Consider the following 19,306-nt stretch of genomic DNA (forward strand, 5'->3'; position numbering starts at 1 on the left):
TGCCAAAATGTCATGTGCTAACTTCTCACTTAGCTGTAAATTGGTTATAAGGAAAACACAGGCAGTAGGACTGACAGTACTGGATGTTGTCCTGGAGTGAGAGGTCAAAGGACCCTGCTGAATCCTTAGGCAGGTCTGAGTATTCTTCCTCTGCTACATACCCACTCCTTTGCATTTTCTCTTTTGTTCTAGGTGGAGTCTGGATAAGAGCTGTCAGGAGAGCTTTCTAGGTGGATTGAGGCTACCAGGTGATAGCAATCTTGAACCACCGTTTTAGAGGAGTGGCACCAAAACGCCTGTTGTTATGCCGAGTGCCTTACAGGACAAATAGCTCTCCCTGCTTCCTCAGCTGCCTAAAAATCAAGCCATAGATACTGAGCTTCAATCCAAGTACGGTAAGTCAGGCCTCAGAAGCCTGCATCCATTGCACAATAGAGTTTAAAATAGTTATAGTTATCAGCTTATCATACAACTGTTTTAAACCAAGCCGGGGAAAAAAATCAAGAGCACAATGTTGTGTAGCTAACACTTATATTGCCACATCTCTCCCTGTTGTACTAAAACTACTAAATGGGGTCTTGTTAGTGCACCCTGGCACTGTGCTTGCGTTGGGTTGCATTTCAAGAACTCCCTCAGAGCACTGTTGAGGCTGGAAAACTGCAGTGGATCACTGGAAGTGGATCACTGCCAAAAACTCTTGCGTCTTGGCCATGACAGAAGTTTGAGATTTCTTTGTGCAACTTCAGTTTACTTCCTAAACTGGAAAGCGCAGAAGACATCTCCTAAGATGGCCAGTTACTTAAGTGAGTAAAGTGGCACTCTACCTTTTTAACTAAGGTAGAAAAACTAGGATCAGAAAGCGATGTTACTGAGCAAAGTGACAACTCTCCATGCCTAAGAATACAGTATCCCTAAAGGTTACTGTATCCTTAAAGAGACAGTAACCTTTCAAAAACCTCTATCCAGGATACAGTATCCTTACGGTATCTCTTAAGGTTACTCTGTCCCTAAAGATACAACAGCCTTTCAGAAACCTCATCTTGAGTTTTCCTTGTAATTTGCTGAGCTCCGTTTAAGTTTCCTCCAGCTAAAACCCTGGTGTCTAGAGAGATGGGGGAGGTGGGGAAGGGCAGTGTAACTGGTTGCTTTCCTTTTGCATAGAGATGAAAACCAGCTGGTTGCTTCAGTTGGCCTTTAGGCCAGCATTTGATAAAATTTTGTTCCTTTACTGTTCCCACTAAATCCTTTCTGGTGTCACTTTCACATATGCAGCCCTTTCCTATTCCCACATAACCCCCATGCATACTCTTGCTTCCTTACAAAAGTTCATTTGTGGCCTGAAAAGCTTATATCAGAAACAAAGCAATTTAAATCTCTTGTGACTTCTAATGTTTATTCTTTTGGCGTCTGAGCACATTGCTGAAAGTCTGAGAGTGATTGCTGGTCCCATTTAAGTTTCTTCCTCTCCCTGCCCCTAAACCAGGTGACATTTTTAGCTTCAAATTGTATAGCAGGAAGCATGTTAAACATCAGGTCTGAGAGAAATGAGGAACAACATGATGGAGCTGCAGCTTTAGGTTCTGCAAACAGCCCAACTCTCCATATTAAAAATCAACCACTTTTTTGGTTTAAAGCGTGAACAGTCCACCAAAAAGCTACATGAAATCCATTTTCTGGGTGACAGAATTTACGCCTGCCTAGTTTGCTTCCTATCAGGTTATTAACACTTACTGCATCTGTAACTGCTGGTTATTGAAGGAAGGACTTAACTTTCTACCAGAACCCTGGGACTAATTAAAAAACTGCCATTAACGTTTAATTAGAAAGTTGTTACTTTCACCAGTAAACTGGCTTAGAGATTCTTAGTCCCGTAAAGCACAAACGGCACGTACTGAATCATAGTTAACAAGCGGATTTGGGGGAAAACACAGTCAGAGGAGTGCAGCTTGTTGTACAAGTTAAAAATGATTGGTTGCTTTTTTCTTACTTTCTCCACCAGTACTGGATATTACATATGTTAACTCGTACTCATCTCTCAGTAAGGCATCAGACCTTGTAGGGCCAGTTCTTTCTCCCAGTAAGACATTTGCATCATAAAATGGCCCAGACAAAACATCCTCGGGGGAAAATCTCATGCTTGTAGGAACTTCCAAGCCAGGGTATAGCACCATTTAAGGAATGGCCAACACAAATGGAGAAGAACAAATAAGAAACTCGAGGGTGTGTCTAATGGATCTAAGTATCGAGGGCAAGGAAGGAGGAAGTTTTGCTCCTCTTCTGTGCCAGCCTTGAGCAGAGGAGCAGATCTGGTAAATTTTAGCCCTGTATATCTATCAGCCAGTTCTGCTATCTCATTGTTTGTACATACACACAGTAAACTAGCCAGTTCTGTCTTTTCTGGTACCAAGTTATACCTCATTTAAAGTGACTGGATTTATACTGGAGAAGTATCACATAAGGACAATAACATTTGGAGACAATATGTCCTCACTACTAATGTTACAAAGGTAAAAAAACCCCAACCCACAAGCCATTTCACTATTCTTTTATGGAGAGAATGTAAGAGCAGCAAATAATGCGTTTTATTCCAAATGTTTCATTTAACAAAGATTAAGGACATATCTGACCTCTGTCACTTTGAGGTACATTCCTATTTTGGCTTTGCCCTTGCTTATAGCAGTAGAAATCAGAAATTACTTTACTGAAGTCAGCAAAGTGATTATTCTGTATTAAATTTAAAAGAGAGTGAGTCTTGCTTTTTACCTCTACAGCAAATCCCATTCAATTCAGTATGAATACAGCAGTGCATTTAAGTGCAATGCAAGAGCAGAGCCAATTGGTAAATCTGTGCCCTAAATTCAGTACAGAGTTCTTGAGCTGAATTTCCCTCCAAGTACTCTTGAACACTGCAGCACTAAATCTCCTTTTCCTGAAGAGTAATCTAGTTTCTTTTTCCCAGAAAGAATTATATTTTCCTTTTTGTAAACAGAGGCCACATGAAACACATGGTTGTCTTCTGAGGAAAAACCTCAAAGATCATAGCTTATATATATTAAAAAACAACAACCCACAAACTTCTGTTTTGAAGCTAAATGCAGTTTTTGAGTCTATCAGCATTTTTTATTCCATACTAGTTTTCTGCATGGTGGAAAATATACACCCTTAGGAGGATAACAACTATGATAAGTCGTTAAAAAACAAATTGGCTAGGAAAGTAATTTTTTCCATTATGAAAGTGGCTTGTCATATATTAGTGAAATGAATTACTCACATAGCACACCTTTCACAACCTCAAAAGAATTACATTGTGGCCCATACGTTCCCACGTGTAACAGGAGCAGCTCTCCTTTTTGTGCATACACCACTATCACTCCACAGTTTCTGATTATGTTTTATTCAGATGTAATCATAAATCACTCACAAATCAGTCCAAAGCCTAAAACTAATCAAACCAGTTCATATTTCTGGCATGAGCTATTCTATTTGCTCGTCTTTCCAGATTAGAACATTTTTTGTTGTGATATGGAACGATTCCAGGTACGTGGTGTTCAACAGGAAAAGGTGACAGCATGACATTTAGGGGATGTATGTGTGGGGAAGGGAAGAAAAGCAACAGGGAAAGAAAGGCACATTTCCTTTTCCTACTCAGTAGAAGAAAGTCAACTGAGAAATAAGCTACCTGATTCATCCTTTGAATTAGCACTCTGCTTTCTGGGACTGTTCAGAGCACAGAAGGCTCAAGGGGGATCTCATCAATGTATGTAAATATCTGAAGGGAGAGTGTGAAGAAGAGGGAGCCAGACTTTTTCCAGCGGCATGCAGTGAGAGAGCGAGAGGCAGTGGGCACACACTGGAACACGGGAGGTGGTCTGAACATCAGGAAACACTTTTTCACTGAGGGTAACTAAGTACTGGCACAGGTTGCCCAGGGAGGCAGTGGGGTCTCCATCCTTGGGGATACTCAAAAGCTGTGTGGATGTGGTCATGGGCCACTGGCTGTAGGCAGCCCCATTTGAGCAGGGGGGTTGAACAAAGTGACCTCTAGGAGTCCCTTCCGATCTCAGCCCTTCTGTCATGCTGTGATGCTGCTTTGGTCTCTTGTCAGTGAGAAAGTAAGGTATCTCATCTTTTTGGTGTCTCCCTTCAATCAGGAACAGCAAATTTTAGAAATGCGAAGAGTGCTCCAACAGCCAGGAGCTCTGGAAGGGACCCCAAACAATCATGTAGAGTTTGCAGTGGGAAGGAATTAAATGCTTATGGGGTCAGGGTGGGCAACCTTACATCTGGAAAATTAGTAGAAACAAAGCTGAGTGCAAGTATTACATATTACTTCCACTTCAGTCATTCCAAGTAACATTGCTATCCTTTTTGTTTCAAGGAGGGACAGCTGTGACATAACTAATAAATATACTTCAAGTAACACCTGATGGCTGCAGCTTTGTGCCAGTGGCATTGAGAGGACAGGAGGGATGCTGAGAGCTGCTGTGAAAGGACTTGTCATGTGCAAAAGCAAAGCAGAGAAATCTGAATGCCTGAATTTCGTGACATTTCATTTCAGTGCAGACTACTGAGGCCTTGGTGGTTTCTGGGGTTATAATCATGTTTTTCAGACTGATTCATCATGTCATTCTACTGCACAGGATGAAGATAGCACATCAAGGAGTGATTAGGTCCAGGAGCTTTACAGTGCCAGTTCCTGGTGCTGCAAGCTGCAACACTTAGCTCTGGCTATAGACAAGAATCCTAGACTTTGGGGCTGCACTGTGATCACACTGGGGGAAACAGAAAAAAGGGTCACACACCTCCTCCATCTCCTCTGACTAGCTTGTCTTCTTGCATGCCTACGAAACAGCTGGGCTGGACTTAACACAGTGGTGGGCAGCAGAAAAAGTTAGAAGGCGAGTTCGGTGGCAGGCTCAACACTGCCTTTTCTCAGAACATCATCTTCTGAGAACAGCTTCCTGTCAGCATAGCAAGACAAGATGGCAATTTCTTTTTCTTCCTTAAGTGCATTTAGCAAAAGGGCAGGACAGAGGAGGCTGAAACTTTCCCAAACACGAACTCTGTAATGCTAAGCTGAGTTCAAGCAAAGGTGCAGCACTTTCAAACCATGCCTAGCAAATTAGGGCAACCCCGATAAGCAAGATACAAAAGTGCAATTGCAGCTTTAATGTAGAAGTAGCAAGTTTCTGTCTGTCATACTAAAAATACAACATCTTGCCGAGTTACAAAGGCGGCATTTTTTCATACTCTGTGGTAGACAACCCTGTTATCAAATAATAATGCCACTGGAAGTGGAAAAGGAGCTCTTCTCACATCTTACTCTGTTCTGCCTCTGCTTCTAATAAATACAAGTGCCTGCAGCTGAAAAGCTCTGTGCTAAAGTGCCCAGGTTTCTCTAACAGAGACCTCAGAGAAGCACTGCTGGGGTTAACAATACTGTTTTGCCCAGGCATATACAAGTGTATTGCAGAAGGCACTATGCAAATAGTGTTCACAGAGTTTATAATTTCCTGTTGGAACAGCAAAGAAAAGAAGGTCATTGATTTAAACCAGAGAATACAAATGATTTCCTGCCCACAAAGCTGCCAAATGCTTGGAGTTATTGATTTTTTTTTTTCCTCCCTGCTGCTAACCAAACACTTCTGGTCCTGTCATGGGCATCATCAGCTTATTGACTAAGTAAACATAACCCATTAAGCTGAACATTTTAAAAATAATAGAAAATTACAGTGGCTATAGTAAAAAAAACCATCTGCATTCCAAAAACATAAAAATAAAAAGGAGAGGAAAAACAGTTCCTGCAGTTAATTAACTTTTATGTAGAATCCAGTTTCTGGAATTTAGGTTTGCATCCAAAAGAGAGAGAAAGGAATAAATTGAAAGAAGACTGGGAGGAAAAAAAAGCCCTTTCCTAAAGAAGTCAAAAAGGGGAGGGTGCAGGGAAGTGATTACTTCAAATTTTAAAACCCCAAGGAAAAGAAAAAAATTATTGCAAAATTGAGATTGAAAGGGTAAAAAGGTGTGGCAGCGGCATGGTAAAGGCATGTTTTTATTTACTTATTTATTTATTAGCAGCAGGAGGTCTGTGCTGTTGTCTGAATAATATTTTTGAAGGCAGAGCTGAGCACAGCTGATGCCTGGCCTTGGAACATGTCAGTTTGAAGATAGCACGTACGGTATTAATAAATGTAGAACAATACTTGCTGTCAAGTTGGTTACAAGGCAGTAGTTCACTGAAGGGGGCCTGACAATGTCAAAAAGCATTAGACCAGAGCCAGCAAATGCTTTATACGCTACAGCTGAACCCAAAAGATGAATTGATGCCCTGGATCTGACTTTAAGGCATCTGTCTGCTCTGGAGAGCGTGTGTTTGTCTGAAGAAACAGGGAAACAAGTTGCTTTTCTCTCCTCCTCCAACCATCTGCCTACAGACAGAAGGCAAGGAGCAAGACTCGAGAGAACAAATCGTAGTGTTGAAAACGGACACGGATGCCTTGCAGACAAAATAATGTTCAAAAGTAGGAGCACACTCTCAGGAGAGGTGTTTAGAGACTACAAACAGCAGGGAGACAGCTACCGGGCTGGGATGCCACAGGGAGGGCTGGCTTTCCTCTGGGACTGGCTCTTGCAGGTGCAGCTGCTGGCTTCGCTGGCCAGGAGCCTCGCAGTCCTTTGGTGTGAGGGCTAGCAGCGAGAGAAGAGCCACTCGGGAGAGACACCAGGAGGGAATAAACAAGCAGATTACAAAGTGATGAAAAATAAGGGTATCAGCCTTCTACAGTGACTTAGAAGAAGGTGTGACCATTTCCTCCACCCCCTCACCCTCATGCCTGTCGACTGAAGAATACTATTAAGTCAGGTAGTCATAGATTATTAATGACCTGTTAACAGCTTCTTTAATTTTCTAATAAGTGCCAACTGCGGCTGTTGTAATTATGCTGCTGGTCCTACAACACGCCCTGTGCCAGGCTGCAAAATACTTTTTTATTTTTTCTGGAACACATTGTTGTGCCTCTTAACATGCGTGTACTAGACATGGGTAATTTCATACCTAAGTAAAATTACATATTAGGCTGTCAGAGCATTTTGTAGCCTATAAATGGCGCTATCTTCCAGCGGAGTAGGAACCAGGAAGTATTTAGTCACTTATTTTCACATGTGTGAATTGAGACACTCAAAGTTTATGGTTTTAAGCCACAGTGATACAGTGAGTCAGTCCCTGAGCTGCTTGTGAAACCTGGGAGGCACTGTCTTCTGCTTTGCCAGCACTAGTGTCCTGTGAACAGCAGTAACACTGAGTAGGGGCTTTTTCTATCTTAAGCAGAGGTCCCTGGGAGTAACATTACATAAAAGCGATGGTATCTCTATCGCTCTTCCTAATTCCCACAAAGAGAGCTGAGTGGCGTGCAATGAGAAAACAAAAACAAACAGAAAAACGTGTGTTGTGGTCAAAGGCAAAGTCTTTCCTCTGCAGCCTTCAATTTAAGAAATCTGTGGGCATGGATCCCTGCCAGCATCATTAGCAGCAGTGATTCCCCGCTAACTGCTCCTGTTCCCTTTTCTAATGGATCACAGCACATTTATGTGTCTCGTATATGCCACATTTGTCATATTTCATTGATTTAGCCCTTGGTAATCTAGCATTTGATCAGCAAACCCCACAGACAAGTATTTGAAGGTTACAGTAGCAATAAATTTATGAGGAAATAATGTATGTTGTTAGCAGCCCTGTTTGAAAGCTACTAGTGAGGGTGTGTCTTGAAAATGCCATATAAAGCAGCCCAATTTTCAGAAATCCCAGCACTTTTAGGAAACAGAGATCCTGTAAAGCTATCTCCTATCCAGCACACAGAGAGCACCCAATGTTTAAAAAAATCTCACCCGTTAACAGTACATAAAAGCGTGGTTTGTGCTTTTGTCTGTCTCTTGGACTGTCAGTCGCACCTCCTTACTGGGCAAAGCCCTATGCTGTAGCTCCATCGGAAAAGCTTGTCCCTGTGGGGGATTCCTAAAGGTAGGTTCACTATAGGAAACAGCTCCGGAGTTGTGCTGAACCTGTCTAGGCTGGTATGTTTTAGCCAAAGAGAGAGGATGGTGCAAGGGCAGGGACACAGCCCAGGTCATGCCTGACCTGGCACAAACTTCCTGCAAAGTTTTTCCATGTTTTTCTGCCACAGCTCTGCAAAATGTAAAAAAAAAAAAAAATAAAAATTCATGCCTTCCTTAATGGGAGCTATAGAAGGACCTAAGATGTAGTGAATAAAATAGAGGCATCATTTAAAGCATTAACCAGAGAGATATTTTTTCCCTCAAATCTTTTCCCACATGTGTTCTGAGGAGGAAAATATGGATTGCAGTCAGCTGTTCTCTGAAATTCCTCTCGCCCTGACTCATTTTTGGAAAAGAAGCTGATTCGCGTCCAACTGTCTTGTGAGCATCCAGCATCTTTTCCTTTTTCCAAGGGAGGATGGATAAATCAGTAGCTGCTCCTCAGATCAACTTAAAGGTCTGATTCCAGATGCTGCACGTGCAAATGTTGTGGCAGCTTCCACTACTTCCTTCACCCTTTTGCTCTCTCCATCTCCATCTTGCACAGCTCTGTGCATGTCAACAAGCTGGATCTGTCTGAACGGAAACCTTCAAGTATTACAGGAGTTTGTTGCTTTTTTTTTTTTTTTAATGGTTCCCATCATAATTTTTCTTTCCCCTTTTGTCTTTCTGAGAATAGAATGTTTCTAGGTCAGAATCCCAGTTGGTCTTGTGCTGTTTTTGGTGTTCAATGCTTATTAAAAAGTCACGAGTCTTTGAGGTTATTTTTTCCCTAGATCTTAATTTGTGTTAACAGATTTAGCTGATACTGAACCAGTTCTGCTCATATGGGCAAGGACCAATTTCTGGAAACAATCCAGATGTCCAAGATGTTCAAAAGTAATTAGTTTTCCTCAAAGCCTTAGGCTTTAAGTGTTGATCTGATGTATTTCAAATGGTCAGCATTTTCTGAAGGAGGGGCTGTCTGGGGAGGGTGTAAAGATGGGCACTTGAAATAAACTTACCACATCTGAGAATCTGGGGGGATTTAGGGCAGCATTTTATTTATTTTGTGTTTTCACTAGGAAGTATGAATAAGAGCAAGGTGTGTTTGAAGTGCCAAAAGTAGGTATTGCCATAATACTATATAATAAAAGGCATTATATCAGCAAGATGTTTGGCCTTAGGGCTGCAAACCTTCCCTGAAATTTTTAAAGGCTTTGTAAATTGAGCTCCATGCTAATCATAGCAGAATAGGTCCCATCTTTTACCCCCTCATTTCTAGAAGCAGACACATCACAGGGGAACAAGCATCATATGATTTACCCTGTGTTCCTGCCTTAAACATTTTTTCCCTGTGACAGCCTCCCCTGGCATTCAGTTCCTTTAGGTCACTGTCTCCTGCATGCCTATTTAATGCATGCATGTGGATCATATTATTGAGTTAGTAAGACTACAGACAGGCATAAGCCTTATCAGGATTGGAGTTAGAGACTGTAAACTTCCAGGCAGATACTAACTTCTGATGTAGCCACGTACATCTCCTAGCCCAGTGATGTCCACAGTACCTCTGTGAACTTCTGTGACCATTTTCTTTTCTCTTTACAAGGTAAAATTTGATCTATTAGCCAAGAAGGTTATTACAGACCTTTGTGTTTCTCAGTGTTTTCCCCCCCATTGCAGGATTTAGTAAGTTGACTTAAAGCTTGATAAGTTGTTTGCCTTTGATAACTTGCCAGTGTTTTTGGCATAATTAATGTATTGGACACAGATAAATGGCCACAGACTGGCATGAGAGCGAAGTAGTTGCCACTGCTTAGAAAGCATTGCAAGCTCTTTGATCTTTCCATGAGAAATGGATTGGTACTCTTCACTGATCACTCACCTTGCAGGCTCAATGAACCTATTCTAGGAAACTATATACAGAAAATGCACATCACACTATGAAAACCTCCCTGTCTTTGATAGTCCACTTCTGCTAAGCTCCTGCTAAGCATAGAGCGCTATTCCCTCTCATCCTGACAGCACAACACAGTCGAAGGACTATATTTGCTATTTCTTTATGTGATTCTTTTGTTTTAATGTGCCCATTTGGAAGCTGGGCTGTGACGCAGGCTGTGGGGAGGCACAGGTACAGCGTGGAGCAGTTCTTTTGAACGCTGAATTGCAGCTCTCGTGACCTCACTCCCAGCAGCAGGGAAGCCAAGAAGCTGTCCTGCAGCTTTTTCAGGTAAACTACTCACTGTTAAAACCATAAACACCACTGTTCTTTTCTTCTTGTAACTTGGATATAACTTTATTTACCCTACTTATGAATTCTTACTTTTAAATCCTTTGTAATTCACCTCTAAAACTCAAAAGGTGAACATTCACACCTCCCCCCCCATGGTGTCCAATTACAGGAACATACAATTAGGGATGTTAATGACAGATTATTAGGCATTAACCTATAACGCCATGCTCCAATAACAGCAAAAATGGGCCACACTGGAGTTATAATTATTCTGCTTCTCCAATAACACACTCTAGTCATGCCTCTTTTTTTGCGATATCCCTCCTATTTCAGTACAAAGCATGGGCAGCTCTAGTTGTCTTGGAGGGTGACCTGGGGTGGGTTGTTGAAGTGGCTGGCACACAAGCCTAGCTTTCAAAAAGGCTGAACAAACTAGGAGGTAGCATCTGCACAACTTTGGAGAAAAGCGAAAAAGGATTTAGGCACCTGCCTTTGCTACCTGCAGTTAGGAAAACAGTCTCTGTTTCCCAGAGGGATAAACCAAGGGATGGCAGGAGAAGGCTCCTCAAGCAGCCTGGACCTGGGGTGGTGCAATAGTCTGCAGGGGAAGAGGGCATGTAGGGGTGTGAAGGTAGGCAAGCAGGTGGAAAAGAAATTCAATACAGGCAAGCCTGCCAGATGAGACTGTAGCTTAAGATCACATGGGGAAGTAGACTCTGATGGTGGAGTACAGAAGATACAGGAAGATATATGAATATATAGAAATGTGCAGATGAGAGCGCCCAAGAGAGGAGAAAAAGGAAATGCAACTAAATATCTGTCGGTACCATGTCAGGCTTTGTACTAACTGAGCAAGCCACCTGTGTCGTAGCATGTGCCCCAGGAGATGCAATACAACTACAAGAATAAGGTTGTTTACGGTTCTTATTAACTCTATTGGCTACTTTCACTCTCCTTGTTAATTAGCTAGCAGCAAAGGCAGAGAATAAGCTTATCACAGTTTCCTGGCATGACAGTGATCTTCTTTGTACACAGAGTTGTCCCTTCAAAACATTTTAACCAGGTTGTAAATTATACCTAGGAACTGATCCACAAGACGACCCTTGAAAGGACCGTTTCAAAGCTGGCTGAAAAGGTGCTTTACCTCCCTAAATGCCAAAATACATCTTTTCAGTGCATCTAGAGAAGAACCACTGAGAAAAAAAGAGTATTACTTCTACTTTTTGTGTAACTTCTTCTCTAAAGTTACGGAGTTTTTGGTGAAGGCAGATCAGACACGCAAAGCCTTGGTATTTCTGAACATGCGGGCAGGGAGCACGATTCTCAGAAATGAGGTAAATAGTATGTTGAGACTATTTCTGTGAAAAAGAGGAAAGTAATATGCTGAAATGATGAACCTGTGAAAACACTTCTGCTGTACTGTCCCCTCTTTGGTGACAGTAGCAGTGATGAAGGTATTTAGTAGACAATGAGTGTCAAGAAACTGGCTCTAAAATCTTGTTCTGGCATGTTATTACCATAGAAATTGGCTCACACCCAGATGCCTTATGGATCTCACAAGATCAATGGATGGGCAAGAGAGCAAGAATGTGAAATACAAGTGTGTGCTTGTGCTTGTGTGTGGTTTGCCTGACATTACCCTCATCTCCTGTGACTTCCATCACTACTTGGGTGGCTTTCAGAAAAGCTGGACCTGGGGCTGATGCAAATCCCACCAGCCTAAGGGAGAGTTTCATTGCAGAAGGGTTAGGCAACACTTCCAGCCTTGCATTTAGATGATCAGATCCATGTTCAGGACTATCAATAAGTTTGAATTTAATTTAATAGTAGCCTTTTGCACACTTACCTAGTGTGTCATGCCGACACCTCAGGACTACGGTAGTTCAAGGTGGTTTAAAGGCTCCCAGCTGCTTACATTGGTGGCCTGGCAATATATTATCTTGGCCAGATGGGTAGGCAGTGGCCCAAATTGAGATAGCCAGCAATGATCACACCAGGTTTGCATGGATCAAGTTGTTTATCCCTGATTTTAGAGCAATATTATTGTTTACTGTTTGGTCTGTGATAGCACCCAGAAGCTGGAGGTGCTGGTGGAGCTTGGTAGTGCCAGGAGGAGGAGAAGAAAGAGGAGGAGGAGAAAGAAATGCCTTCCCCAAAGAACCTGCAGCCCCAGCTTCCTCTCTCGGGTCTGAGGCAAATAAAACGAATGTTTGTGGCTGGGTGAAAATGTCCTTGCTTCACTGCTACCTGCCTTTGGTGAAGGAGCCTGAGACCAACCTCTGCCACATGAATTTCAGAGACTAAACCAGAAAATCTGAATTTGCTGGAATCAAAGGGAGAATCTCTTAAATCCAGCCTATTTTTAGAAGATCCTCTGTGGAGAAAACAAAGTCTAATTAAAACCAGACTTTACTGTTACAGTAACCCACCATTTCACATGTGACCCTGGGAGTCTTCCACCTCTGGATTTGTTAAGTCGTGGTGTTAACTGCCTGAGTTCTGCTTAGTTTCAAAGTCAAGCCTAAATACTACCTTCTCCACTGTATCTTACAACTTTCAAGGCACAAAATTAACATCACCCTTATTGGGAGGCTCTACTCTTAAATATTTATTTTTAGAGAACACTACTTATAATGATTTTATGTCTCTTCTTTTGGTAACTGTAGGCTCAATGTTTTTGTGTGTGCTAATCTCTACTTAATCTTTCTTACCACTGCAAATAGCATGGGGGAAAAGATGTTTTTGCAGAATAGTGTAGCTTAGAAATTGTGCTTTTTTTAAATTACTGGCTGTGAAGAAATCTGTTTTTCCACCCGTTGACTTGCATACTTTTTAGTGGTATAACAGGTTCTGAGGGGAGATCTCCATCGCAGATAACAACCTGAACTTCCCTCCTTAGGAGGCAATTGCAGGTTGCCTCTCTAAGATTCTCCTAAATGCATTGTCTTACAGTTGCTGCCTTTGTGGCAAATGATGTTGAGGGGGTTTGGTGCTTCCCTTTAATAGCCTCTACACTTTGCAGGCTTTAAGTAATTTTCAACAGGATTTAGGATAGGAGGCACAATTCTGGCATGCCTCTGCTTCCCTTCCCTAGCGAGCCACCTCCATGGCACTTCAGCAGAGCAGCAGATGGGAGTAGCAAACGTACTTGGTCAGAGGGCAGAAATCCTAGCGATGAGTCCTCGCAGACAACAGCTCCTTGCTACATTTTGGTATTCCACAAGCTGACACCATAGTATCTCCAGTATCATCATTCAGAAGTCAGCAGCACGCCAAAGGATGCTCAAGGATTTGGCTGCAGTATCAGGATATCCATGCTTCAAAAGACCATGATGGCAGGGAAGGGGAGCAGCAGCTCTGGGCTCTGAGGACACCTGTGTCCTTGCTTTTGGAAGCTAACAGGGAATTGTGGGATCAAAGAGAAGGTTTGCAAGGTCTTGAGAGGCTTGTTAAAACGTGTAGCTCTGAACCTTTTTCCCGCAACGTGCTGTCATAGGACTGGCTTGGGAAAACAGCTGAGAAACAAGTGGGAGGAGAGCATCAAGGGCTAGACTGGGGATGGGGTGGTCCAGCCTGCGGGCTTCCCGCTGTGACCAAACACAAGCAACAGAGATGTTCTCCCTGTTATAGCAACGAGGATTTTTGCAGAGCCAGGGCGGGCAGCACAACTTGGGCACACCTCAGCCCCCCACATCCCTGCCTCACCAGGACCAGCAAGGGGTGATTGTTGCAGGCAGGGGCAGCACATCAGGAGCAGCTGGGAGAGCTGCACGGGGCAGCAGTGCTTACTGGGATCACCAGTTCTTAGCTGCCAAGCTCCCTTGCCAGATGGCACCATCCCATCCCAGCACCATCAGGGTGATTGTAGCCGCTGACCTGCTGGGAGTGGAGGTGGTGATGAGAGCATGTGCTGCACAAAGCTTCTCGCTTTCCATACCTCTTGTTTGGGTGCGAGCAGACCGTGAGACCTAACAAACCTCAAACCCGCTGACAGCGAGCTGCAGAGCCTCTACTTTCCGCCCTTTGCTAGGCAGGTCCCCTGAGCCTTGGTCAAAACCTCCTTGCTGGTGCAAGAGCTACTCATCTTCCCACTTTTACTCATCAAGCTGCCAGCAGCACTCCCCACCGCCAGATATTTGCATTCAGTTACCCTGGTTGCAACTTTGAAAGGGGCAAAACCAAATGCCATGAGTCACAGCCTGTTATATCTGATCTGCTCTTCAGATTTGCCACCTTTTTATTCCCACCCCCCCTCCCGTTATGTGGTGTTGGTGTCAGATCCTCCTCCTGGCCAAATGGATCTTATGGGAAACTCAGTTATTAATCAGATTTTACAGTTTGAGGGAGGGGGAAATAATGTTACAAATTGTGATTTAAGGAAGGATGCAAACACGAGTGGGTGAGCAGAAAGCTCTCTCTGTCCTTGTGAAACAACTGTCACCATTTCTCTACTTCCTCTGCTGCAACATCTCATGCTGCTCAAGTTCCCCAGGGGAAGTGAAGACGAAAACTCATCAGAGAAACAGATCAAGAGTGAGAGAAGACTGACTGTACCAATGGCACAATTTGGGGATTTTGGGGCATAAAATAGACATAATACCCACGTGTTTCTCTGGGTTGCTACCATCACTAGTCACCCATAAATTTGAAGTAAATAAAACAGTAAACTTAAGAGCTCTTAAAATCAAGGGAGCTAGTTAACAAGCCTTCAGCTAAGGGATAGCATGTGTTACAGTAGATGAAAGTTGTACCTGGGTTGCATTCACCGTTTCCCTTGGGCTAGAGGATGCAAGAGATGGCGTAGGGTCATGTCAGCAGAGTGGTGAGCAGAGGGAGTCTGCCCATGTCACCCTGACCTGGCCACAAGGGGAAGGAGTCCTGACATTTGCCTCTCCACCCTCTCTAAACTGTGGCTGTCAGCTGAGCAATACCTGACTAACGCATACCTGAGGGATGCTAGAGGTGGTTTTCACAACAGGACTCAAACAGCCTTGCCCAGGTCACATTTCTGTAACTGCTTTGGGCCTCGGTTTATTAACCAGCTCTCGCTGAGCGTAACACTTAAGTCATACCATCATGGCACAAGGATCGAGGTGAGAAACCTTTGGGACTAAAAATTCCGTACAGCTTCCTCAAGTATTCAGATATCTATGTGCCTGCATCAAAAAGGGCAGCCTTTTGCTATATTTTTTTTTAATTGCTGTCAAACCATTTCTCCCTACCATCCCAGCTGTGAGAGAAGCAGGAGCATAAGCCGATACTCGGATGCTCTGTCAAGTCCCATCCTGCCACAGCCTGAAGCAACGTGCTACTCTCCCACTGACGACTCAGCTAGACTCCTACTAACCTGTTGTGGGCAGGAGCATTAGCTCAGGCTCTTCAGGCCACACAGTCCCCCTCTTACCCAAACCATGGAAGCATTTAGTAGATTGACTTTCTCAGAGGTGTTTCTTATTCTGCTGGGTCATTCATTCAAATGCCAAAACTGTGACTCATTAAAAGGGCAAGCTTGGGCTGGGGGGTGCAGGAAGGAAGAAAAATAGCTTGCAAGAGCCTTCCTGTTTATCCACGGCTTGGGAAAAAAACCAACACAACAGAATACACACACCCTGGCTCCATTATCTTTGCTGGCACAGCGCTGGCTTGGCTCTGTCCCTTACCACTCCAGGCCAAATCCAGCCCTGCTGCGAGCGTGTTTACTTTAGAGGAGTTTACTCGAGAGAGAAATCCAGCCCCCGGAGCCTGAATGCTCACAGTGTGCGAGCGAGCGCACAGGCGCTGGGAGCCCCCGCAACAATGTGCCGTGGTGCTGGCCCCTGGCCACACCGGGGAGGTCATTTTCTTCTCGGCAATTAGCAAAGTGGTGGCATCGCTAAAAGAAGTTGAATAAACACATTCAACCCGGCTGGGTCCCGAGTTTGCTCTGTTCTCACCACCCTTCCTTCTGGGCGCGCGGTGGGGCCCCAGCGAGCAAGAGCCCGATGCCTGTGCACTGCGCTTTCATTCGGGCCTGGTTGGAAAGGGATTTTAGGAGGAGGAGGGGGGGAAACAACCCTTTAGCTTTTCTTCTTCTACAACAAATGTCTTCCCTTTTTCTTTTCAGGGAGGAAAAATGCCAGCTTCTCTAAGAAAACTGCAGCAAATGGCTGTTTTCATGGGACTGTTCAGCGGCGGGGGATGCATCATGATGTATAATCTTATGCAAAGTAAGTCTCCGTGCTGTTAGCAACCTTATTTCCCCTCTGCCCCTTTGATTTGCTTTTGTACAGCAGGGAAAATAGCAGCATGCAAGATGTGAAAAGCGGATGAAGTTAAGGGAAGTGTGGCTGAGCCTTTCTGGATTCTGCCTCCATGGGCTCTGCTTTGTTCAGCCCCAGGGCTGCTGCACACATTGCCAGAGGCAGGTATTGCATAGGGAGCAGGCTGCTGTGGTCAGGAGAAAGTCTGGTTTCTGGGGGCATTTCCTGAGGGTGAGGGCGAAGCGAAAGCTTAGGCAGTAATGCAGGTTTCATTTCTTACTGAGATTTTACAACTGGGCAGGAAAAAAGGACCATCTCTGAGAAGGTATTAAAGTCTAGCGGTTTTATCTGTAAATCTCTCTGTGGTGCTGGCCCTTAAACACAACAAGCCTGTGAGGTGCTAAGACATCATTAGTTTCTCCTGAATGAAGGGCAGATAAGAGCGCTCAGCATTGACAAGACCAGGACAAGGAGAGAAAAGCTAGACAGGTGCCATTGCTGTTTATAAACAGCTCTAGTTGCTACATGTCTTTGGCCGAGAGTCCAAATGATAGTTATTTTTTCTAAAATGGTTTCTAGATCTTTAGCATCAAACCAAAAATAGGTTTTGTCTCTCTCTCAGGGGGTGCTATAGGCCTCTTGGCCCAATGCCCCTCCCTTGCTGGTACTATCAAGTGATACTGCTTTTCAAGTACCCTTATATCAGAGGATGCTGCCAGAAAACTGTAGCCAAGCCTGTTCCTCAAGCCCTCAGATAAGCTCTGAAACCTCCCCTTCATTTTACACGTATTAATAACAAATCAGACAAGGCTGGGAAGCAGCCTTTAATTTTAGGCAGCTCATGCCCTCAAGCTCTGCAGTACATGACAGATATACGATCCTCTTAACGCTTTAAAATATTGAACCTGGCTTTAGCAAGGACATTAACATTTTTTTAATTTTCAGCTTCAGCACTGTTATCTAGAAATCTCTGGGGGGGAAAAAGTCACCCCTTGTGCTATACAGAAAGTCAAAGGGCTTATTCCCCACATCACTTAGCTGTGCAATCAAGTGGAGCAATGTGATGGCTACTTTGCTCTGTTGCAATATCAGTGGCCACCGAGTAGCTGTCTGATAACTTGGTGACAAGCCAACCAGGCTGTTGAAAGGACACTTTCTGCTGCAGAGTGTGTCCTTCTGTAGCCTCCAGCAGACAGGGGAGCCAAACTGGGACCCTTCCTCCTTTGGCCTTTGCCCAGGGTTATCCCAGTTCCTTCTGCTATCTCAGTGCACAGAACTGGCCCATACTGGGACCTGTGAGTAGCAAGTGGCTTCCATAGTGGGTGGTGGGAGCAGGGGGAGAGGGATGCTTCCCTCCCCTTCATTCAGGCTGAAGGGAAGTCTGCATACGTGCAGTCTCTGTGAAAGTTTGTTCAAACACTCAGGTAATCCTATTTCTGCTCTCTCTTCACCTCCACACCCTCCTCAGAAGAGCAGTGTCCCCAGCCAACCCCAGCATGCTTTCAGTTCTCCTACTGAAAACACGTGGACAAACAGATTAGTCAGACATTTTACATCCAGTATGAGAGATGCTAACAAGGAACAGCAGAGAAGGAGCACCAGGAAACTTGAACCTCTTTCCCCTCCAACCTGCAGGATGAGCACAACATACTGTTAACATGGTCTGGGTGGCTGCTTGCCACGATCCGTAGGCACTAAAGCCTGGTGTGCTGCAACCCCTTTTGCTGGAGCTCCTTAGGATGGCCCAGGGGGGGTGGGGAGGACCAGCCTAGCAAAGCTGTTTCTATGCCAACTGGATGCTGCCTGCTCACAGGGTATGCCGCTAACTAGGCAGAGAAGGCAGCATCCTTCTGACTCATGCTCCAAGAGTAATACTGACAGGCAGGAGACCAGAAAACAGACCCTACACCTTGTTTTAAACTCTATGGAAGAGAAGAACGAAGTTGCCGGAGTAGGCTTTTCACACATGCACACTCTTAGCTGAATTCTGCCCTTCTTGATGTCAAGAGAGTGGAGTTAAGCTGGCGTGAAGCACCTCTAGAAACCTCAGCGGGCAAACCTTAAAACTGTTTATAAGCAAGTCTCTGCCTCCATAAGGAGAGTCAGCACCTTTGCAGCCTCACAGCTCTGCACTGTGCAGCAGTCACCAATGGACAGCATTTCCCAGCTGTACGTAGTAACCTGACACTAGTAAATAGCAGTTTACTACAATTGTCCTCCCTGTGCCAACACTGCAGCATCCAGTCTACCATCCTATTGTTGCTGCTTGGCCATTAACTCTAAAGGTGCTTCTTTGTGCCCCTCTTTTCATGCATCTGTTCGTAGAGTTGCAGCTTCATGGCTGCCACTTGAAAAGCTGTAGCAAGACCACAGGAAGAGTTTCACAGCAGCTCTTCCCGTCTCATACCAATGTTTGTAAAATAGCATCCATTCTTAAAGTATTTTCTATACCTCCTTTAAAAATAATTGAATTACATTCAGAACATTTTCAGATATTCAACCTTACGCTTTTTTTTTTTTTTCTGTTATTCCTTTTAGATTATGTACAAATGTATGAAAAGCAGGGAGCACAGCCATAAGCTGAGCTGTATATCAGTATGGAACAGGCTATATTCAGAGCCCTCTTCACTTAAATGAGCTGAATAACATTACAGTACAGCACTGCTTCTCTGGTGTAAGAGTGTGTTTCCTACTTTAGCCAAATTTCTCCTAATCAATAGTTTTGGACTGGTTTTCAGGGAGGATGTGGTAGTCTGGAGCAAATGTCTCTTTCTTTTTACTTATGTTTTGATTTTAAGTGGAC

The 19,306-nt window shown here is 44.0% G+C and overlaps 1 protein-coding gene across 5 annotated transcripts in view; it reads left to right on the forward strand.

The window, feature by feature from the left end:
* The window catches only part of COA1 (cytochrome c oxidase assembly factor 1), a 55,808-nt gene that overhangs the window by 28,609 nt on the left and 7,893 nt on the right, over positions 1–19,306 (forward strand). For 2 of the 5 annotated variants that reach the window (XM_074900899.1, XM_074900898.1), the window contains exons 2-3: positions 193–395; positions 16,368–16,470. In XM_074900899.1, coding sequence (XP_074757000.1) covers positions 16,377–16,470 — 94 coding nt within the window. In that variant the 5' untranslated portion in view covers positions 193–395; positions 16,368–16,376. Of the gene's footprint in view, positions 1–192; positions 396–10,129; positions 10,262–16,076; positions 16,098–16,204; positions 16,278–16,367; positions 16,471–19,306 lie in introns of those variants that run through there. The other 3 variants (XM_074900900.1, XM_074900902.1, XM_074900901.1) reach the window with 3 other exon arrangements.

Source organism: Athene noctua, chromosome 2 (genome assembly GCF_965140245.1).
Source record: "Athene noctua chromosome 2, bAthNoc1.hap1.1, whole genome shotgun sequence".
In the NCBI taxonomy this organism is placed as follows: domain Eukaryota; kingdom Metazoa; phylum Chordata; class Aves; order Strigiformes; family Strigidae; genus Athene; species Athene noctua.